The sequence below is a fragment of the Pan paniscus genome, chromosome 2 (assembly GCF_029289425.2).
Source record: "Pan paniscus chromosome 2, NHGRI_mPanPan1-v2.0_pri, whole genome shotgun sequence".
Classification (NCBI taxonomy): domain Eukaryota; kingdom Metazoa; phylum Chordata; class Mammalia; order Primates; family Hominidae; genus Pan; species Pan paniscus.
Window position 1 is genome coordinate 52,629,805 of NC_085926.1, and position 24,143 is coordinate 52,653,947.

General features: G+C 40.6%; 1 protein-coding gene across 50 annotated transcripts in view; it reads right to left on the bottom strand.

Moving 5' to 3' along the window:
* PBRM1 (polybromo 1) overlaps nucleotides 1–24,143 on the bottom strand; it is a 139,352-nt gene that overhangs the window by 89,577 nt on the left and 25,632 nt on the right. For all 50 annotated transcript variants that reach the window (XM_057301822.2, XM_057301797.2, XM_057301818.2 and 47 more), the window contains 6 exons: nucleotides 22,963–23,079; nucleotides 16,518–16,586; nucleotides 13,134–13,232; nucleotides 9,537–9,622; nucleotides 8,078–8,173; nucleotides 6,795–6,886 (listed from right to left, as the gene is read on the bottom strand). In XM_057301822.2, coding sequence (XP_057157805.1) covers nucleotides 6,795–6,886; nucleotides 8,078–8,173; nucleotides 9,537–9,622; nucleotides 13,134–13,232; nucleotides 16,518–16,586; nucleotides 22,963–23,079 — 559 coding nt within the window. The remainder of the gene's footprint in view (nucleotides 1–6,794; nucleotides 6,887–8,077; nucleotides 8,174–9,536; nucleotides 9,623–13,133; nucleotides 13,233–16,517; nucleotides 16,587–22,962; nucleotides 23,080–24,143) is intronic.

Here is a 24,143-nt window from a genome sequence, read left to right on the forward strand (position 1 = left end):
TCAAGCTCCTGAGCTTAGGCAATCTGCCAGCCTCAGCCTCCTAAAGTGCTGGGATTACAGGTGTGAGCCACCACGCCTGGCCCTTTTTTTAAAAAATTCTAAGATGAAGGGAATAATTACTTAAAAAAAATAGTCTCTAAGGCTGGGTGTGATGGCTCACGCCTGTAATCCCAGCACTTTTGAGAGGCCAAGGTGGGTGAATCACAAGGTCAGGAGTTCGAGACCAGCCTGGCCAACATGGTGAAACCCCGTCTCTACTAAAAATACAAAAATTAGCTGGGCATGGTGGCATGCACCTGTAATCCCAGCTACTCAGGAGGCTGAGGCAGAAGAATTGCTTGAACCCAGAAGGCGGAGGTTGCAGTGAGCAGAGATTACACCACTGTACTCCAGCCTGGGTGACGGATGAAGACTCCATCTCAAAAACAAAAACAAAAACAAAAAACCTCTCAAATGTTTATTAAAGATAATGCTAAAAATGCTTAACATAATTGCATGTTTAGAGAAATATTACATAGAAATAGAATATTAAATAGTAAAAGTACAATCGTTTCAAAGGTTGCAAAATAGTTTCTTTTTGAAATGTGCTTTCTTCAGAGACTGTTTGCTATGCTTGGCCAAAAGGAGCAAGTAACCATTCAGAGATCCCAGAACTAAAACAGTAACATGAAGTTTAAGATAGTATAAATTTAGATTGGGCTGATTCTTTTTTATTTATTTCTTATTTATTTATTTTTGAGACGGGGTCTCACTCTGTCGCCAGGCTGGAGTGCAGTGGTGTGATCCTGGCTCACTGCAACCTCCGCCTCCTGAGTTCAAATGATTCTCCTGCCTCAGCCTCCCGAGTAGCTGGGACTACAGGCATGTGCCACCACGCCTGGCTAATTTGGGTTTTTTTTGTATTTTTAGTAGAGATGGGGTTTCACCATATTAGCCAGGATGGTCTCGATCTCCTGACCTCGTGATCTGCCCACCTCGGCCTCCCAAAGTGCTGGGATTACAGGCGTGAGCCACCACGCCCAGCCTAGATTGGGCTGATTCTATCAGACATGATGTAGCCTTAAATCTCTGTGACTTTGCCCACTGATTTAAAACATCCCCGAGGACTATTCCCTTGCTGAGGGAATTTTTAGGTAGAAGCAAATCATAAAAACACCAAAGCAAACAAAACGTAATTATTTTTATAAAAATAAAAAATACGTTGCTCATTTCCCCAAACTCCTAAACAGTGTGTAAGGACCATAATTTAAATTTTTCTTGATGGATCAGAATAAACATATAGTTGCTATGTACTCCCAGGTAAGAACCATAATCATTTATTAAGAATTTAGGCTGGGCACGGTGGCTCATGCCTGTAATCCCAGCACTTTGGGAGGCCAAGGCGGGCAAATCATGAGGTCAGTAGTTCAAGACCAGCCTGGCCAACATGATGAAACCCTGTCTCTACTAAAAATAAAAAAAAATTAGCCGGGTGTGGTGGCAGGTGACTGTAATCCCAGCTACTCGGGAGGCTGAGGCAGGAGAATCACTTGAAACCAGAAGGCGGAGATTGTAGTAAGCAGGGATTACACCACTGTACTCCAGCCTGGGCAAAAGAGTGAAACTCTGTCTCCAAAAAAAAAAAAAAAAAAAAAAAAAAAAAAAGAATTCAATTAGGCCAGGCGCAGTGACTCACACTTGTAATCCTGCCTGGGCGACAGAGTGAGACTCCGCCTTAAAAAAAAAAAAAAAAAAGAATTTAATTATGTGTTAAGAGCTTGATAAGTACCAGCCTCAGGTAATCCTAAAACCAACACACAAGATGGGTATTATTTCTTTTTCAAATGGGAAAACTGGGCATATGAGGTTAATTACTTGCACAAGTTCAGCCACCACATAAAGCAGTTGAAGGGGATTAGGAACCAGAGTCATGGAGCTAGAAGCAGATAAGAATTTGAAACTAGTCTTTTCTGACTCTACTACCTCTGATCTCTCCCCTAAAGAGCCTGCAGTTGGATTTACACCTAGGTATATATTTTGTTGCTACTGTAAGCGGCATCTTTTAAAAAAACTGTCAACTGTAATCCTTATACATCTTTTCTGATCCTTACACCTTATTGTTGTCACTGTAGGCTGGCTAGTACTGTGATCAACAAAGGTAACAGTATTACCTTGTTTCTGTTGGTAAGGGAAATGCTGTTACCTTTTCTCCATTAAAAATGGAGATACCCTTGGTGGGCACAGTGGCTCACACATGTAACCCCAACAATTCGAGAGGCAGAGGTGGGTAGACTGTCTGAGCTCAGGCGTTTGAGACCAGTATGGGCAAAATGATGAGACTCCATCTCTATCACAAATATAAAAAATTTGCTGGGTGTGGTGGCACGTGCCTGAGGTCCCAGCTACGCCAGAGGCTGATGTGGAAAGATTGCTTGAGCCTCGGAGGTGGAGGTTGCAGTGAGCTGAGATCACGCCACTGCACTCCATCCTGGGTGACACAGTAAAACCCAGTCTCAAGAAAAAAAGGAGGCTGGGCGCAGTAGCTCATGCTTGTAATCCTAGCACTTTGGGAGGCCGAGGCGGGCGGATCATTTGAGGCCAGGAGTTCGAGATCAGCCTGGCCAACATGGCAAAACCATGTGTCTACTAAAAATACAAAAAAAAAATTAGCCAGGCATGGTGACGGGCTCCTATAATCCCAGCTACCCGGAGGCTGAGGCAGGAGAATCACTTGAACCTGGGAGGCAGAGGTTGCAGTGAGCAGGGATTGCGCCATTGCACTCCAGCCTGGGCAACAACAGCGAAACTCCGTCTCAAGAGAAAAGAAAAAAGAAAAAAAGGAGATACTTTATATCAATATCCCCCTCTCTTACTAGTTAGCAAATAATTTTTATCTTGAATGGGAACTGAAACAATTATCAAATGCATCTGCTGAGCAAATCATATGATTTTACTCTTATAATTTGTTACTGTGGTAAAGATTACTTTTTTTTATCTTTTCTAATCCTAAACCCAACTGTGTTATTATATACTATCTTTTATACACACTGCTAGACAGTGTGCTTATATTTTGTTCAGTTTTGATGTCTAGGTTATATTAGATTCACAGGTTATGTTAGATTCACAGAATGAACTGTGGAGCTCTTTTTCTATTCTCTGCATGAGTTTATTTAAAATTCTGTTCCTTAAATGTTTGGCCTGGTATTTTCTATGTGGGAAGATTTCATTTTATTCTTTTTTTTTTTTTTTTTTTTGAGACAGAGTCTCGCTCTGTCACCAAGGCTGGGGTGCGATGGTGTGATCTCAGCTCACTGCAACCTCCGCCTCCTGGGTTCAAGCAATTCTCCTGCCTCAGCCTCCTGAGCAGCTGGGATTACAGGCGTGCACCACCATGCCTGGCTAATTTTTCTATTTTTAGTAGAGACGGGGATTCACCATGTTGGTCAGGCTGGTCTCAAATTCCTGACCTCGTATTCTCTCTTTTTTTTAAGAGACAGAGTCTCGTTCTGTTGCCAAGGCTAGAGTGTAGTGGAATAATCATAGCTTACGGCAAACTTGAACTCCTGGGCTCAGGCAATCCTCCTGCCTTAGCCTACCAAGTAGGTAGGACTACAGACATGCACCACACCACGCCCGGCTAATTTTTCTTTTTCTTTTTGCAGAGATGAGGTCTCGCTATGTTGCCCAGGCTGGTCTTGAACTCCTGGACTCAAGTGATCCTCCTGCCTCTGCCTCCCAAAGTGTTGGGATTACAGGTGTGAGCCAGCCTTTTTATTCTTGAATCCATTTTAGGTGCTTATTTTCTAGAAATCTGTTCATCTAAATTTTTAAATATATTTGCATAACGTTATTCACATTTTTTGGGGGCGGGGGGCGGGGGACAAAGTTTTGCTCTTGTTGTCCAGGCTGGAGTGCAATGGCACAATCTTGGCTCACAGCAACCTTCGCCTCCCGGGTTCAAGCAATTCTTCTGCCTCAGCCTCCCAAGTAGCTGGGATTGCAGGCATGTGCCACTATATGTATTTATAGTAGAGACGGAGAAAGTTTCTCCATGTTGGCCAGGATGGTCTCGAACTCCCAACGTCAGGTGATCTGCCCACCTCAGGCTCCAAAAGTGCCGGGATTACAGGCGTGAGCCACCAAGCCTGGCCTTATTCACACATTCTTTTTTAAAACTGTATGCTCTCCTCCCCGCCAATATTGTTTATTTATGCCTTTTTGACAATCTCACCTCAGACTTATTTTTATTAAGGGTTTTAACAGAATAACTTTTGATTTTATTGATCTTTCCTGTTAAAGGTTTCCTTTGTTTTCTTTTTTTTTTTGGAGGCAGGGCTGGAGTGCAGTGGTGGGATCACGACTCATTGTAGCCTCAACCTCCCAGGCTCAAGTGATCCTCCCAACTCCGCCTCTGGAGTAGCTACATATGGCTTATTTTTTAAATTTTTCTTGTAGAATTAGCTGGGTGTGGTGGCAAGTACCTGTGGTCCCAGCTACTAGGGAGGCTGAGGTGGGAGGACTGCTTGAGCCCAGGAGTGGAGGTTGTAGGGAGCCAAGATCACGCCACTGCTCCAGCCTGGGTGACAGAGGGAGACCCTGCCTTAAATTTTTTTTTTTTTTTTTTGTAGAGGCAGGGTGTTTCTATGTTGAGCAGGCTGGTCTCAAACTTCTGGACTCAAGTGATGCTCCTGCCTCAGCCTCTAAAAGTGCTGGGATAAGAGGCGTGAGCCAGTGTACCAGCCTGCATTGTTTTAAGCCACTAAGTATGTGGTACTGTGTCAGCAGCAATAGGAAACAAATACTTACATGAAGAAGTGTGTTCAAATCTCTATCTTCATTCGTTTTCTGTTTAGCTCTTGAGAGAAGAGGGCTTCCAGACTAAGGGTAGTGTTTTGAATTTCTCTGTAAAGTTTCATCTGCTTGTTTTACATATTTTGAGCTCTTCTACAATTTAACTTGCTGATGAAATTAACCTTCTACCATCATTAGGCAATCCTTTTTATCTGTGTAATGATCTCTGTTTGAAAGTCCATCTTATCAAAAGTCAGTGTAGCTACTCTGGTTATTATTCGCCTGGTGTATCTTTTAGCCATCCTTTTCTTTTTTTCATGACAAAAGCCCAATTTTATTATTTTTATTTTTATTTTTATTTATTTATTTATTTTGAGACGGAGTCTCGCTCTGTCGCCCAGGCTGGAGTGGAGTGGTGTGATCACTTCAGGTTCAACCTCCCTGGGCTCAGGATCCTCCCATCTCAGCCTCTCAAGTAGCTGGGAATACAGGTATGCACCAACACGCCTGAATAAATTTTGTATTTTTTGTAGAGACAGCGTTTTGCTATGTTGCCCAGGCTGGTCTTGAACTTCTGGGCTCAAGCAATCCTCCCACCTAGGCCTCCCAAAGTGCTGGGATTATGGGTGTGAGTCACCACACCTGGCCTTATCCATCCTTTTAGATTCAACTTTCTTATGTTTTTATATTTGATGTGTCTCTTGTAACCAGCCATATAACCTCTTTTTTTTTCCCCCCAAGACAGAGTCTTGCTCTGTTGCCCAGGCTGGAGTACAGTGGTGTGATCTCGGTTTACTGCAGTCTCCACTTCCTCAGTTCAAGTGATCTTCCTAAGCCTTCCGAGTAGCTGAGACTACAGGTGCGCTCCACCATACCTGGCCAATTTTTTGTATTTTTAGTAGAGACACGGTTTCACCATGTTGGCCAGGCTGGTCTTGAACTCCTGACCTCAAGTGATCCACCCCCCTCAGCCTCCCAAAGTGCTGAGATCACAGGTGTGAGCCACTATGCCCGGCCGTGTGTCACTTTTATAATCAGTAAAAAACAATGCTAACAAGAAGATAATATTTTTTCTATTTCTGATAAGACCAGGCCCAATTTAAATAAAAAAATACTTAATTCTGTAGATCAATGTTTCAAAAAAGTAAATTTATACATAATAGCCTATAGTGATTATGAAATTTCTATAGGAGATTTAGTTAAAAACAAGATACAACTGGAGAAGTCTGTTGTGTAACATTCAATAATAAAATTGAGGCCAGGCGTGGTGTAATCCCAGCACATTCGGAGGCCGAGGCAGGTGGATCACGAGGACAGAAGTTCAAGACCAGCCTGGCCAATATGGTAAAACCTCGTCTCTAGTAAAAACACAAAAATTAGCCAGGTGTGGTGGCGCGTGTCTGTAGTCCCAGTTACTCAGGAGGCTGAGGCAGGAGAATCACTTGAACCCAGCAGGCGGACGTTGCAGTGAGCTAAGGTCACACCACTGCACTCCAGCCTGGGCAACAGAGCGAGACTCCATCTCAAAAAAAAAAAAAAAAAAAAGAAAGAAAGAAAAGAATATACCAGAATAATTTAATGAAACAAATTTTATCTTTACACATAAAAAATCTATAGTAAAGGGGAAAATATTATATCAAACTTAAGAGAAAGACAAGCCAAGAAGAAATTAGAGCATACTGAAAATATAAGCTAAAGCCTGAAAATCTAAGATGAATGTGGATTTCTGAGATTTTCTGATGCTTTTACTAGTACTCACTATTTATCATTATAGGTTTTAAACCAGGATCTGCTAAGTTATCAATTATTTTTACAGAAGTATTATTTACCCAAATATGAGTTTTAAGACAAGATAAAGCATTAACCTTTTGATAGGTCTGACTACCAGAGTACAATCAAATGCAATAAAATAGCATGTACTTCCCAAACCAGCAAACCCTAGGCCAGAAAAAAATCACTGCAATTTCATTTAGCTAGAAGGATCCACTAAGAAGGCATTTCGCTAGTCAAAACCTAATGCCTACCAGCTAAAGCAGCATCTTCTTCACTTTCTGAGCCATATTGAAGTGCCATTGTAATTGCTGATAAACGACCTCCTTGTACTGCTCTTTTATTACTACAAAAAAAAAAAAAAGCAATTAGACAGGGAAGGATGTTATAATAATTAGGTTACTTTACAGGGAACAGGAACTATTAACAAAGTGTTAAGATGAAAGAAAAATAATTTCTATTCAATTGCCTCCTTAGTTTATCTCTGTACTTAATGGTCCTCATAATCAATCTTAGCCGAGGAAACTATTTTTTTCCTCTTAGAAAAGAGGGAGTGGAAAATAAGGACTCAGTCACAGTTGCTGATAATTATCTTCTAAGATGTTCATATTTTAGAATACAAATTCTATTATGAGGCTGGGCGTGGTGGCTCATGCCTGTAATCCCAGCACTTTGGGACGCCGAGGCAGGTGGAACACCTGAGGTCAGGAGTTTGAGACCAGCCTGGCCAACGTGGTGAAACCCCATCTCTACTAAAAATACAAACAATTAGCCGGGTGTGGTAGTAGGCACCTGTAATCCCAGCTATTCGGGAGGCTGAGGCAGGCGAATCACTTGAATCCAGGAGGCAGAGGTTGCAGAGATTGTGCCACTGCACTCCAGCCTGGGCAACGAGAGCAAACTTCATCTCAAAAAAAAAAAACAAAAAAACAAACAAACAAAAAATTCTATTATGAATTTAAAAAACCTATTAGTATTTAACCTCACATTTTATTGGTAGCTAATATTAAACACTGCCTGAGAAACAATGCTTAAGCATCGTCTGAGAGGTGATATAAGGCCTACGTTAGTAATTCAATCTTTTTTTTTTTTTTGAGATGGAGTTTCCCTCTGTTGCCCTGGCTGGAGTGCTGTGCCACGATGTCGGCTCACTGCAAACTCCGCCTCCCGAGTTCAAGCGATTCTCCTGCCTCAGCCTCCCAAGTAGCTGGGATTACAGGCACCCGCCACCACACCCAGCTAATTTTTGTAGTTTTTAGTACAGATGGAGTTTCACCATGTTGGCCAGGCTGGTCTGGAACACCTGATCTCAAGTGATTCACCCGTATCAGCCTCCCAAAGTGCTGGCATTACAGGCGTGAGCCACTGTGCCCACCCTAGTAACTCAACCTTTTAAATAAACCATTTGACAACAGATTCTCATTAACAACCAAACTATACCCAAAAATATTCCTTCAAGATAGCCATTGGGCAAATACTAGTATGCCTATCTTTATAAGCACAGGTCAACTCTCAGACTAAACACTCTTTTTCTCACCGGTAATACTTGCTAGTGGGATTTCTCTCTTCACCAAGGCTGCCTTTACTGTGTGAAGGACCTGTCAGTCTGGCTGCAGCCAAGTTGGATGGAGTCCTATCCAGAGATAAGATAAAAAGCTTAGAAACCTGGTAGCTGAAATTAGAGTGCTGGGTAAACAAACACACACACACAACCATTTTCTTCTCTTCTAAATAGAAATGCTAAAATACTTCTGAACTTCTACTATGCAGCAGACTCTGCTTCAGGCCCTGGGGACTCTGCGGGGAAGAACAGACCAGGGCTGGTCCCAGAGAGCTTTTGGTCACTGCAGTGACCAGAGGACCTGGTACTGAAACAATGTCAAGGCCAGAGGAAAGCTTTGAAAGTAGTCACCCAACCTTCCCATTTCAGGCAGGGGGAAATGCAATCCTAGAACTAAGACTAGTTCAAGATCACAGTCCTGGCCGGGCGCGGTGGCTCACGCCTGTAATCCCAGCACTTTGGGAGGCCGAGGCGGGTGGATCACAAGGTCAGGAGTTCAAGACCAGCCTGGCCAACATAGTGAAATCCTGTCTCTACTAAAAATACAAAAAGATTAGCCGGGCATGGTGGTGTGTGCCTGTAGTCCCAGCTACTTGGGAGGCTAAGGCAAAAGAATTGCTTGAACCTGGGAGGTGGAGGTTGCAGTGGGCCGAGATTGTGCCACTGCACTCCAGCTTGGGCAACAGAGTGAGACTCTGTCTCAAAAAAAAAAAAATCACAGTCCTAGTACAAGGAAAAGCCAGGATGAGACTGGATCTCCTGATACCTGCTAAATAGCCTTACCAAAAATATGAATACATACTACTAATATTATATATAAATACCATACTATTATCTATTCTGTGTAATATTAATCTATACCATATATTATATATGTATATTCATATTTGTACAAAGCAATGATATTTGTACAAAGTATATAGTGATGTAAAGTTTTAAAAAATGTTTCTAGTTAAATGAAGCCCTTCAGCAGCAAAGGTGCTAAGAGTTACTACTATCTTCAGAATTATAATATCAACTGTAAGTATCACCTTGAAATGCAACATAAACCGTGTTAATGTTTATTGATTTCACTACCTAGAAAATTCAGCAAATATAAAGGCATTAAGGGTTTTAGACATTTTCTTTTTTTTTTGAGACCGAGTCTCGCTCTGTTACCAGGCTGGAGTGCAGTGGTGCGGTCTCAGCTCACTGTAACCTCTGCCTCCCGGGTTCAAGCAATTCTCCTGCCTCAGCCTCCCAAGTAGCTGTGACTACAGGCATATGCCACCATGCCCGGCTAATTTTTGTATTTTTAGTAGAGATGGGGTTTCACCATGTTGGCCAGGATGGTCTCAATCTCTTGACCTCGTGATCCGCCCACCTCAGCCTCCCAAAGTGCTGAGATTACAGGCATGAGCCACCACGCCCAGCCTAGACATTTTCTTAAACCTACCTCATTCGAAGACTTGACTTAGCCATTTCATGATGTTCAATTTCAGCCTTTTTCATATAAAATATTTTTTTAATTGAATTTGCATCCTGTCAAGATAAAATTACTTGGTTTAAAAAAGGAACAGATAAAAGGACAGCTTAATGCCCCCAACTCATGCAATGGGCACCTTCTATGGCACTCTTTCTACTTGGAGCAGACTTCCATTCAATACCCACAAAGCTGCATCCTCCAACATTTCTACAAGCTTCCAAAATATCTATCTTCATAAAGTTGTCACTAATTAAATATAAGTTAAAATGCTCCTAGTTCTTTCATGATTAGTCAAGTAATATTTAGACAAAGATCTAATGGTATAATACAGTAATGCCCCACTGTCCGTGGAGGATACATTCCAAGACCCCCAGTGGATGCCTGAAACCTTGAACGTTGCCAAACCTGGAACACATTTCTATGTCTTCCATCCACAAATTTAATTCCTTTTCCATATTAATGAAGCACTTTTCATGCACTGTGGCTGTAACTTTTTGCAGTCTGAGGTGCAACAATAAAACTAGCAGAAACTTTTTTTTTTTCCTTCTTTACAATTTCATGAATAGCAGATTCATCTTTTTTTCTTTCTTTCTTTCTTTTTTTTGGTGGAGACAGAGTCTTACCATGTAGACCGGGCTGGTCTCAAACCCCTATCTTCAAGTGATCCTCCTGCCTTGGCCTCTCAAAGTGCTGGGATTACAGGCCTAAACCAGAGTGCCCAGCTGGGAGATTTGTTCTTACTGTAGATCTTAGCAATCTCAGCATACCTTTTTTTTTTTTTTTCCTTTCTTAAGTCAAGAACTTTCACCTTTTCACTTAAAGGGAGCACTTTAAAGCTTCTTGAATTGCCAGCATCACAACTCTTGTGCTTTGAGGCCATTATTAAGTACAATAAGGTTACTTGAACATAAGCACTGTGATACCACAGCAGTCGAGCTGATAACCGAGATGGCTACACAGTGACTAACGGCAGGTGGTGTATATAGTGTGGATAGACTGAACAAAGGAATGATTCATGTCCCAGGCGAGACCAGATAGGACAGAAGTGGATGGCATGAATTTCATCACAATACTCAGAATGGTGTGCAATTTAAACTGATGAAGTGCTTATTTCTGGAATTTTCCATTTAATATTTTCTGATCTCAGAACCATACAAAAGCAAAACCGCAGATAAGGTGAGGGACTACGGACAATTAACTCTACTTGTGTACGCTGACCTAAAAATCAAAATAAAGATGCACTTCTAAGATTAAAGATTATATACACAAGTTTAGAATGAATGTACTTGCTTAAGTTTCCCTTCTCTTTAAAACTTATGTTAGAAAAAATAATTAGACCCAAAAGTAAAATTCTTAACTGTAACAACAAACAATTAGTACTGTATATTATTAAAATGTCCTATTAGGGACTAGGAATACAAGGACTTCATAGTTCATTCCTGATTTTCTCTCAGAATTTCTTAAAAGATGAAAAATAAAAGTTATCATTAAATACCAACAGCAATTTTGAGTATTTGAGTCAGCATTCAGAAAATTTAAATGATTTTATTCCCAAAAGATTTTCTGAGTCTCCTTTGGCAAATTCCCAATGATACACGATTAATTCAATAAATTTCTACAAGCAATTATTCATTACAGAACTATAAAACTTCTAAGATGGAATTTGCAAAGCAATGAAACAGTCATTTTACATTGTGTACTGCACTACACAGATTGCTTTTTATATTTATGAAGTTTAAATGCAGGGAATAAGTCAATATTTAACTAAAAAATGGATTCAAAACTAACCAAGTCTGGTATAAGGACAGAAATTTAGGTGAGTGGAATAGAACCAAGAATCTAGAAATAAACCCATACATCTATGGTCAATTGATTTCTAACAAAGTTGCCAAGACAATTCAATGGGGAAAGAATAATCTTTTCTATATATAGTGCTGGGATAATATCTCATATCAAAGAATGAATTTGGACTCCTACCTTACATGTACCTCACATATATAAAAATTACTTCAAACTGGATCAAAGATCTAAGTACGTTAAGAGCTAAACTATAAACTTCTTACAAGAAAACATAGGTATAAATCTTTGTGATTTTGGATTAGGCAATGATTTATTTGATATGACACTTAAGCATTAGCAACCAAAGAAAAAAATAGATAAAGTGAACTTCAAAATGAAAAACTTCTGTGTGTCAACAGACACAATCACAAAAGTGAAAAGACAAGAGAATGGGAGAAAATATTTGCAAACCATTTACATGATAAGGGTATAATATCCAGAACATATAAAGAACTCTTACAACTCAACAACAAAAAAACAGGTAACACAATTAAAAAACGGGCAAATGATCTGAACATTTCTCTAAAGACGTATGAATGACCTAAAAATCAAAATAAAGAATAAAATAAAAAGATGTTCAGCATCACTAATCATTAGGGAGATGTCAATCAAAACCACAATGCCATACCACTGCACACTCTCTAGGATATCCATAATAAGAACAAGAACAAAAATGGAAAACAAGTGTTGGTGAGGAAGTGGAGAAATGGCAACACCTGGATATTGCTGGTGGGAATGTAAAATGATAGAGTTTGGAAAACAGTTTGGCGGTTCTTCAGAAAGTTAAATATACAGTTACCACACATGGCCCCGCAATTCCATTCCTAGGTATGTATCAGAGAGAAAATATATATATATATATATATATATATATATATATATATGTAGTATTTATATGTCCACATAAAAACGTATATGTGAACATTCACAATAGCATTATTTATAATAGCCAATAAGTAGAAACTATCCAAATATCTATCAACTGATGAATGGGCAAATAAAATACAGTGTATATCCCTATAGTAGAATATTATTCCGCAATAAAAAGAACATAGTACTGACACATGCTACAAAATGGATAAACCCTGAAAACATTACGCTAACTGAAGGAATCTAGTCGCAAAAAATCCATATCACATATTATACGATTCCATTTGTGTAAAATGGCAACAGGCAAACACAGAGACTGAAAATAGATTTGAGGTTGCTTAGGGCTAGAGAAGTTGGGGGGACATAAAGGGCGACTGTTAATTGACTGGAGTGATGGCTGCCCAACTCCATGAATATAATAAAAACCATTAAATTAAATACTTTTTTTTTTTCTTTTTGAGACAGAGTCTTGCACTGTCGCCCGGGCTGGAGTGCAATCTCAGCTCACTGCCTCCCAGATTCAACCGACTCTCCTACCTCAGCCTCCCGATTGGCTGGGATTACAGGCGCCTGCCACCACGCCCAGCTAATTTTTGTATTTTTAGTAAAGATGGGGTTTCACTATGTTGGCCAGGCTGGTCTGGAACGCCTGACCTCGTGATCCACCCACCTAGGCTTCACAAAGTGCTGGGATTACAGGCGTGAGCCACTGCGCCCAGCCTAAATTAAACACTTTTAATGGGTAAAGTGCATGGTATGTGAATTATATCTCAATAAAGTTGTTTTATAAAAATTACTGACCTTAAATTATCTACTATTACCAAGGAAAACAACAACAACAACAACAACAAAACTAACCTTGAATACTTGAGAGCCAGGCTCATTATAAGTTTTGGCATTTTTTGCGAGGAGATCTATATCTTTGGCCATTGCATGAATACTTTTGTAGCTTCCATTCTACAATAAACAACAAAATATAGCAGTTCCTTTTAATGAGAGTTCATCAGTACAACCTTTAAAAAAAGAACCCCACATATTTCTAAATTGTCACCATATTCCAAGACTTTATTGGAAAGTACACATATGAACAACATGTAAAGTCATTTTCTTTTTTATAAATTATTACTGTACCCATTTATAAGTAAGTTTTTGAGATAGGTAACAAAACCAGAGCTGCATTATTCTCATAAAAATAAATTACAATTTTTAAAAAGTCAAATAAGGTAAAAGTTTTATTTTACAAACACATAGTGCTTACTATGTGCCAAGCACAGCTCTAAGTGCTTCATGAATACTAATTCTTTAAAGTGGATTTAATAGTGTGAAGCAAAACTCCCCCTAGTTACATGAACCACTTGGGGTAAAATATGAAATCAGTCCAGCACAGAGGCTAACATTTTCTGAGTACCTACTGTGTGCTAGAGCTGTCATATCTTAAGGCTCACTCAATCCAAAACAACCCAGGAATACTCATATAGTTGCCTAAATTTACGAAGGAAATGAAAGACGGACACACTTTTAGGTAAGAGGCACACATGACTAATGGTAAGTGTACGGAAATGAAAAAGACATGGTCTAGAGAGAGTAAGGAAACCAAACTGAGCGAAATGGAAGGTGGAGAAGGGTAGAGCCATAAGCACAGAGAGGGTAAAAACAAAAGAGGCAGAATCCAGAGAGCCAGGCAAAGGAGTGTAGCTATTTGCCTCGTGGGACTACCAACAACTACGCATCCTTCTTACACGGAGGGAATCAGCACAGGCATAGGGAGGGCTCTACCTCCCATAATGAGGATGTAAGTGGGCAAATGGTCACTTTGCCAGCAGCCTGGCAGCCAGCGCAAGGGGAAATAACCACAGGTCAGCTAATTCATGCTTGGGTCTAAAGGGATTAATGCAATGGCCAGGAATTCATTCCTGACTCCTGTAGAGGAGGAGAGTCTAGCAGTAGAGCAGCAAGTATCCAGGGACCACAGTGGCAAATTACAGTGGTAACAGCAATGGCACCACAAAGAGGCTGTGCATGATCTCAGCTGTGCCATGATGTTCCTGAGTTCTGCCTAGTATCCAAAGGCTAGTTCCTCAACCTTTCTTCTCAACATTTCTATGAGCTATCCAATATGCTTTTCAAAAATTCCTTTTCCACTTAAATTAGTCAGAGTTGGTTTTATTCAACTGGTACAAGGAGTTGTGACATGCTTTAGCAGGCATTGGAAAACAAGTGAATTAAGTCTCTGAGCACGGGACTGGCAGGAAGAAAGCCAAGGTCAGGAGCCAAGACATAGAAAGGACTAGAAAGTTTTTCATCAGAGAGGTAAAATAGATTATTCCAGTAATTTGGACATAAGAGGACAAGGACCTTGAATCGGGTGATGGCAAAAGGTGACTCTGAGACTTTTGGAAAGAAGAAAGGACAAGATAAGGCGAGAAGTCAAAAAGAGAAGACTGGGGCTGAGATAGAGATGATTAAAGATCTGATTCAATTTCCAGGATTATGAAAACATAATCCTCCTACACAGATGTTAGAAATTCCAGGGATTTAGGAGACTTGAGTCATTCTCAGTAACAGTTATTGGGCTGATTTAAAAACCTGATGAGGCCTGGCAGGGTGGCTCACACCTATAATCTCTTTGCACTTTGGGAGGCCAAGGCGGGTGGATCACTTGAAGTCAGGAGTTCGAGATCAGCCTGGCCAACATGGTGAAACCCTGTCTCTATTAAAAATACAAAAATCAGCCAGGTTTGGTGGCAGGCGCCTATAATCCCAGCTACTTGGGAGGCTGAGGCAGAAGAATGACTTGAGTCCAAGAGGTGGAGGTTGCAGTGAGGTGAGATCATGCCACTGCACTCCAGCCTGGGTGACAGGGCAAGACTGTCTCAAAAAAAAAAAAAAAACCCTAAAAAAAAAAAAGATGATACATTAGGGAATCTGTATTTTATCATTCTGTGAAAATTTATGTGTGGTACTAGTAAGTAAACACTGTTACTCTTTACTACTCTCTTAGAGTTTAAAGTCAAAGAAGTTTCTCCTTCCTGGCAAACCACAGTGGCTATCAGTCTCATTTCTCAATGAAACTATGTAACACACTGTTTTCCTTTTTGCCTTACCTCCTGGGAGCAGCAAACCCTTCTTATCCTGGGAAGATCAGTAACTCACATTTATGAGGACCTCATGCTGTAGGTTCTATGTGAGATGCTTTATCTATATTATCACTAACCTCTATGACTCTGCAAAGTAGTGATACTACACGCAACATACAGCAGAGGAAGCAGGCAAATCACCTGACCAAAGTGACATAGCTGATTAAGTAGTAGAGCTAGAAAAACAACCATATCAGTTCTACTCTAAATACTCAATTTCTGGTACAATTTAGCTCTTTTTCCCTATACTTTCCCTTACTTCTAATAATCAAATTTTAAATCCTAGTCACTCAGTCACACAATTAATATTTATTAAGCACCTACTCTGTAGAGAAACAGTAAGTGTAAGGGTTGAGAACACAGACTACAGCTAGACTGTCTGGATTCAAATCCTAGTTCTCCTTCCTAGGCGGTGATTTGGGAAAGTTACTTAACACTTCTGTGCTTCAGTTTTCTAACTTGTAAAATGGGAATAATAACAATACTACTCTGTGGAGTTTTAAGAATTAATTAGCTAATACACATAAAGCACTTAAAACAGTGCTAGGTACATAGCAAGTCTATGTGAGTGTTTAGTTGCCACTATTTACTGCCAGGGATACAGTGAAGGGGTAGGGTAGAGAGGGCCAAAGAGAAAAAAGTAGTATCTAATTCCACTGACCTTCCACTCTAACATCCGTTGTGGGTAGCTTTTATTCTAACGTATCCTAAAGCTATTTGGAAGCAGATAAAAATAAACAACAGGTTACCCAGTCTACCCTGATGTGATTATTATGCACTGTATGCCAGTATCAAAATTTCATGTAACCCATAAATACATACACCTGCTATGCACCCACAAAAATAAAAAATTAAAAATGAAATAAATCTTTTGTCACAAATGTATCTTTTATAATCAGAAATGTCGATAACCAATGTGTTTTAATTTTTGTCCTAAGACGCAATCCAAAGCTACAATCAGTAACACTATTTTAATTTATTTACATGATTTGCTAATAACCCCTTACAGAGACAACTAGCTTCTCTGTTTTCTAAAAGCTTCTAGGAAAGATCATAGGCCAATCTGCTCTAAACCACAATCACTTACTTATGGTCATCTTCATACCTGTATCCTCTGGGCAATGGTCTTGAGATCTATAGGCTCCTTAATTATTGCATAATAATCTGGATATTGCTGGAAGACAAAAAACCAGGCATGCTCAATAAGTTAAACTATTCAGCTAATGAAAAGAGAAGGAAGTACATTGACAATCTGTTGTTCAAACAACCAGTGAAGCAGCTTTGTGAGATTCAAGACTAAAGACATGGCTGTACAGCACATTTATTATATCAGAACCATAAAGAATTTAATCTTAAGAAGCTTCATGATCTATCCAACAGCATGACTTAGGAGTTAAAACTTGGTATTTTGAGTGTTATTATGCAACTAGCATACAATTTAATGTTTTAAAAAATTCTAGGCTGGGGCCGGGTGCGGTAGCTCACGCCTGCAATCCCAGCACTTTGGGAGGCCGAGGCAGGTGGATCACCTGAGGTCAGGAGTTCAAGACCAGCCTGGCCAACATGGTGAAACCCCATCTCTACTAAAAATACAAAAATTAGCCGGGCATGGTGGCAGGCACCTGTAATCCCAGCTACTCAGGAGGCTGAGGCAAGAGGATCGCTTGAACCTGGGAGGTGGAGATTGCAGTAAGCTGAGATCATGCCATTATACTCCAGCCTGGGGGACAAGAAAGAGACTTCGTCTCAAAAAAAAAAAAAAAAAAAAAAAAATTCTAGGCAGGGCACGGTGGCTCACACCTGTAATCCCAGAACTTTGGGAGGCCGAGGCGGGTGGTTCACGAGGTCAGGAGACTGAGCCCATCCTGGCTAATGTGGTGAAACCCTGTCTCTACTAAAAATAGAAAAAAAATTGGCTGGGCATGGTGGCATACAACTATAGTCCCAGCTACTCTGGAGGCTGAGGGAGGAGAATCGCTTGAACCCAAGAGGCAGATGTTGCAGCGAGCCGAGATCATGCCACTGCACTCCAGCCTGGGCGGCAGAGCAAGACTCCATCTCAAAAAAAAAATAAATAATCTAAATTCGGCAAGGCGCGGTGGCTCACACCTGTAATCCCAGCACTTCGGGATGCTGAGGCAGCTGGATCACTTGAGGTCAGAAGTTCAAGACCAACCTGGCCAACATAGCAAAACCCTGTCTCCATTAAAAATACAAAAATTAGCCAGGCATGGTGGTGTGCGCCTGTAATCCCAGCTACTCAGGAGGCTAAGGCAGGGCAATCACTTGAGCGCAGGAGATGGAGGTTGCAGTGAGCCGAGATCACGCCATTGTACTCCAGCCTGTGCAACAGAGCAAGATTCCGTCTCAAAAAACAAACAAAAATTCTAAATTCACAGAATTATACAATTTTTCATTTAAGGTCCCAAGATATCTATGCCTAGAAATAAAGTAGAAGAAATGCTCTTTAGGAGTTTGTTACAAGCTCTTTTAATTTTGCAATCTAAATAACGTTATTATATAATATTCACATAAACTTTCATAAGGATCTGTAAGAAGTCAGGTTGCAAAATTTGTTAGCTTCATGTTTAACTTGATGCTTCTGCTTATTTCAGTCAAAGTAAGTTTTTTCAAAACAAAATACCTTTTGAATGAAACTTTGTTAAAGAAATGAAGCATGGCTGGGCATGGTGGCTCACACCTGTAATCCCAGCACTTTGGGAGGCTGAGGTGGGTGGATCACCTGAAGTCAGGAGTTCGAGACTAGCCTGGCCAACATGGTGAAACCCCATCTCTACTAAAAATACAAAATTAGCCTGGTATGTTGGTGCATGCATGTAATCCCAGCTACTTGGGAGGCTGAGGCGGGAGAATCGCTTGAACCTGGGAGGTGAAGGTTGCAGTGAGCTGAGATTGCGCCATTGCACTCCAGCCTGGGCAAGAAGAGCAGAATTCTGTCTCAAAAAAAAAAGAAAGAAAGAAAGAAATGAAGCAAAATTCTGGTCAGGCATGGTGGCTCATGCCTGTAATCCCTGCACTTCGGGAGGCCGAGACGGGTAGATCACGAGGTCAGGAGTTCAAGACCAGCCAGGCCAATATGGTGAAACCCCGTCTCTACTAAAAATACAAAAATTAGCTGGGTGTGGTGGCGGGTGCCTGTAATCCCAGCTACTCAGGAGGCTGAGGCAGGAGAATCGCTTGAACCTGGAAGGCAGAGGTTGCAGTGGGCTGAGATCACGCCACTGCACTCCAGCCTGGGTGACAGAGCAAGACTGTCTTGAAAAAAGAAAAGAAATGAAGCAAAATTATTAGCAACTTCTGATTTATCAAATACTAGCTCATTCCAAGAAATTGAACATGTTGAGGAATGTCCTTGAAGCTTTCACAACAACCTAGAATCACTCACTGCCCTCAGGCTTTCCTACAGATTTTCTTCCTTGGAGGAAATAACTGAAGTTGCCCAAATATCAAAAGTTGGTCTTATCAGATGGGAGAGGTTCAGGGGAAGTCAGATTGTGCTCTCCCAACTCTTCCTACCTGTTCAAACCCTACTGAAGCCCATGCAGCAACAACAAAAGCAGAAAGCCACAGCCTTCACTCAGTTACTGGGCTGAACAGATTATCTCAGTGTTGTTTTATCTCATCTGTCCCCTAAGCTTACCACTACTTTCTTAACCCTACTCCTTCCTTTACTTGGATGAATCTCCATTGCTGCCCCTTCTCTTCACCAGTTCTACTTCTGAGAGAAAGTTCAGAGGACAAATTATGGCAAGGCCACCCAGCATGGAGTACAAAGTAACTCAAAGTCATCCAATCCCACAAATTCCCAATCTATCTCTCCCATGCAGCCAGCTTGCTTGGGACGGACTTACTAAGGAAAGGTGAGAACTGCCCTGCCCCTTCAGCTGTCAATCCTTGTTGTCTTTCAAACTGTCACACCCTGAGAGACCAATAGAAACCTGCTTTTCCCAACCAGCTCCTTCAAGGTGACCTTGAAGGGGGAATGGGGGGAATTAATTATTGATGTTTCATTGCCCCATATCACTGTTGTTGATTTGACCATCACTGATTATCTCCTGCAGGGTAAGAATAAATCTTGAGTGAAGACAGTACTTCTATTTTGTGTGTATGTGTGTGTGTGTGAATGAAAGTTGACAGAGAGCAAGAGAGAGAAAAAGAGACAGGGTCTCTTTCTGTTGCCTAGGTTGGAGTGAAGTGGCATGATCACAGCTCACTGCGGCCTTGAACTCCTAGGCTCAAGTGATCCTCCAAACTCAGCCCCCCCAAATAGCTGTGACTACAGGTGCACACCACCATGACTAGCTAATTAAAAAAATTTTTTTTGTAGAGACAGAGTCTCAGCTATGTTGGCCTCTCAAAGCTCTGGGATTATAGGTGTGGGTCACTACACCTATCCTGTATTTCTTTTATAATTTTTTTTACTGTAATAAAATAAATTTCATGTAGTAACATGAAATTTGCCATTTTTAAGTGTACAGTTCTGTGGCATTAGGTACACTCACACTGCTGTGCAACTATCACCGACATCCACCTCCAGAACTTTTTAATCTTGCAAAATGGAAACTCTGTACATATTAAACAACTCCCCATTCCCTCCAGCCCCTGGCAACCACCATTCTAACTTTATGTCTCTAAGATTTTGAGTATTCTAGGTACCTCATATAAGAAATCATACAGTATTTGTCCTTTTGTGACTGGCTCATTTTGCTTAAAATAATGTCTTTAGAGTTCATCCATGTAGGATGTTTCAGAATTTCCTTCCTTTTTAACGCCAAATAATATGCCACTGTATGTATATGTCACATATACATTCATTCACTGATGGACACCTGAGTTGCTTCCATTTTTAGCTATTGTGAATAATGCTGCTATGAATATGGGTATACAAATATCTCTTCAATACCCTGCTTTCACTTTCTTTGGAGTATATATCTAAAGTGGAACTGCTGGATCATATGGTAATTCCATGTTTAATTCTCTAGAGAATCATCATACTGTTTTCTCCTTTTCTTAAAGTTTTAAGTCATATGACCAATATTAATAATTATATCTTTCTAGTAAGATTCACACATAGGACAGCAGTGGTCAGTTGCTTTATTTCTAATGTTGTAACTATCCTATAGCTAGTCAAGACACACCTTTAAATAACTAGTCTTGCCAATGACTGATGAGGAAAGCTGCATGCTACTCATCATTCAACAAGCATCTTGCATATCTATGACCACCCAGCATGGGGTACAAAGTAATCCAAAGTCATCCAATCCTTCGGATCGGGTTCCAGTTATAGACAGTAATACAAAGGTAAATTACAGCACAGTCACTGTCCTCAAGAAATTCAGGGAGTAGAAAAGAAGGCAGACAGAAAAGTAAATGATCACAATAGGGCTAAGTGCTACCATGGAGTACTTCTGAAAGTATATCCTTACCTAGAAATATGAGAATGCTGAGGCCATGAAAATGTTTGCAGTTTCATAGGCTAATGTGAGTCAAATCTATATGTTAATTATCTTTTGGGTGTAAAGGCATAAAGAATTCTGATACTTTTTAAAGGTCTCGCTTGTCTAGAAAACCTCTTCTTTTTTCAGGCAGAAGAGTACCTAATTCGTTTTTCTTTTTTCAGCATCACCAGGAGATCAAAGAGAATTCAAAGGAGGAAGAACTCATTTATCTTCCTCTTACCCTGTCCCCTACACAAAGAGAAAGTTTCCACTCTTAAAAATGCAAGGTTTAGGCCGGGTGTAGTAGCTCATGTCTGTAATCCCAGCACTCTGGGAGGCTGAGGCAGGTGCATCACTTGAGGTCAGGAGTTTAAGATCAGCCTGGCCAACATGGTGAAAGCTTGTCTCTACTAAAAAATACAAAAATTAGCCAGGTGTGGTGGTGCATGCCTGTAATCCCAGATACTTGGGAGGCTGAGGCAGGACAATCGCTTGAACTCGGGAGGCGGAGGTTGCAGTGAGCCAAGATCACGCCACTGCACTTCAGCCTGGGTGACAGAACGAGACTCCGTCTCAACAATTAATAAATAAATAAAAAAGATTTAGTTAAAGTGCTTATTTTATCAATGAAGAATTACCAATCTTGGAAACAACCCAATGTCCATTGACAGATGAATGAGTAAACAAAATGTAGTAAGGCACGGTGGCACAAGCCTGTATACCCAGCTACTTGGGAGGCTGAGGTGGGAGAATCGCTTGAGCCCAGCCTAGGCAACACAGCAAGACTCTATCTCTAAACAAAACAAAACACCCCAAAAAACTTATAAACAAAAGGTATTATATAGAAATAACAAAATGCTATTCGGTTCTAAAAAGGAATGAAATTCTGATTCAGGCTACAATATAGATGAATCCTGAACATATGCTAAGTGAAATAAGCAGTCACAGGACAAATATTGAATGATTCTTCTTCTATGACGTACCTAGAATAGTCAAATTCATAGACAGAAAGCAGAATGGTGGCTGCCAGAAGCTGGGAGAAGAGGGGAGTGGACTTGGTGTTTAATGGGTATGGAGTTTTGGTTTTGTAAGACTAAAAAGTTCCAGATAGTGGTGATGGTTGCATAAAAATGTGAATGTACTTAATGCCACAGAACTGTACACTTAAAAATGGCTAAAATGATAAATTTTATGATACATATCCTTTACCACAATAAGAAACAAATAAAAATAATTACCAATCAAAAAACAAAAAACATAAAAATAAAAAAATAAAATCACAACCTTCTGATCATGTAAAATGATAGACCATATACATTTTGTGCTGCTGTGAGGAGGATCTCTTGGGGGCCTCCAACATCTTCCTTTTATTTATTTATTTTTTGAGATGGACTCCTGCTCTGTCACCCAGGCTGGAGTGCAATGGCATGATGTCAGCTCACTGTAACTTCCACCTCCCAGGTTCAAGCAATTCTCCTGCCTCAGCCTCCCGAGTAGGTGGGATTACAGGCACGCACCATCTCACCAGGGTAGATTTTATACTTTTACTAGGGATGGGTTTTCACCACATCGGCCAGGCTGGTCTCAAACTCCTGACCTCAGGTGATCTGCCTGTCTTGGCCTCCCAAAGTGCTGGGATTACAGGCGTGAGCCACTGTGCCTGGCCCAACATCTTCCTTTTTTTTTTTTTTTAATTTGAGACGGGGTTTCGCTCTTGTTGCCCAGGCTGGAGTGCAATGGCGCAATCTTGGCTCACCCACCGCAACCTCTGCCTCCAGGGTTCAAGCAATTCTCCTACCTCACCCTCCCGAGTAGCTGCGATTATAGGCATGCGCCACCACACCCAGCTAATTTTTTGTATTTTTAGTAGAGATGGGGTTTCTCCATGTTGATCAGGATGGTCTCGAACTCCCAACCTCAGGTGATCCACCTGCCTCGGCCTCCCAAAGTGCTGGGATTACAGGCATGAGCCACCACACCCGGCCCAACATCTTCCTTTTAAACTTACTTTATTTATCAGTAATTAATACAATTCTTGAAGTACTAAAAACAAAACACTGACATGTACCTGTTTTTAACTGCATCACTTACCACTTTAGAAGGCAGTTTCTGAAAAAGTTCGCTAATGAGACGTCCTGATGGATTTGTAGCTACAACTATGGCTTCAAGAAGCTGCTCCAGGATCTCCTTCAAGTAAGCTGGAGAAGACTGGTAATGTGGAGAAAAAAGTACTTTGTAAGAGAAATAATAAAATGCTGAATATTACATAGCTTCTAAAATTGTAGAGCTAATTCAAAACAGCAACTTTTTTTATTTTTGAGATGGAGAGGCTGGAGTACAGTGGCACAATTTCAGCTCACTGCAACCTCCACCTCCTGGGTTTAAGTAATTCTCCTGCCTCAGCCTCCCGAGTAGCTGGGATTATAGGCATGTGCCACCAGGCCCAGCTAAATTTTATTTTTTTAGTAGAGACGGGGTTTCACTATGTTGGCCAGGCTGGTCTCGAACTCCTCACCTCATGTCTGCCCACTTCGGCCTCTCAAAGTGCTGGGATTACAGGCATGAGCCACTGTGCCTGGCCAAAGAAAGCAACTCCTAAGCAGTACTTATTTTAACTCCAAATTTCAAGAATACCCCATAATGTTCTGATGCTGGACATAGGCATTGTATCCCTAGAACAACCTATATGAACCTAATGAGGTGCCTTATATTACTTTTGCAATGAAATCCCTTGTACTAGGTCCTTCTACTGAACCTTTTTCTACAGTAAATATTGCAATGGCAAAGTTTAAGTGCTACAAATGTGAAATGAGCAACTGAGCAGGAGAAAGCATGTCCCATAATAGTTCATTTCTATATCTGCTGTTCACATCTATTGAAGTCTTACAGGACAATGACTACTTACATAGAGTTGGGACTACATACTTTTAACCACGGGGTGCTCTACCAAGTCTAACTGAATTCAAATTAAGTCAAAACTAAACAGCGATTAAGTAAATCAATGTACACCATTTCTGTTCTTTAGACTCACTGGTTTATACCTAGCTTAGTCACTGTTTCAACATAGGAAGTATATGCCCCAAAGAGTACTTGACCAGGGAGGGTCCAAGTCTGAAGCAAGTTTCTAGAATAAGCAATGGAATGTCTCAGTCAAGGATTAAATTATGCTTCTAGTCCAAATCATTTTTTGTACATATAAAATAAAGAGTAATTTTTTTTCTGGTTTAAATCATAAAAGTACTGGTATTGTGTCCTAATCCAACAGAAGCTCT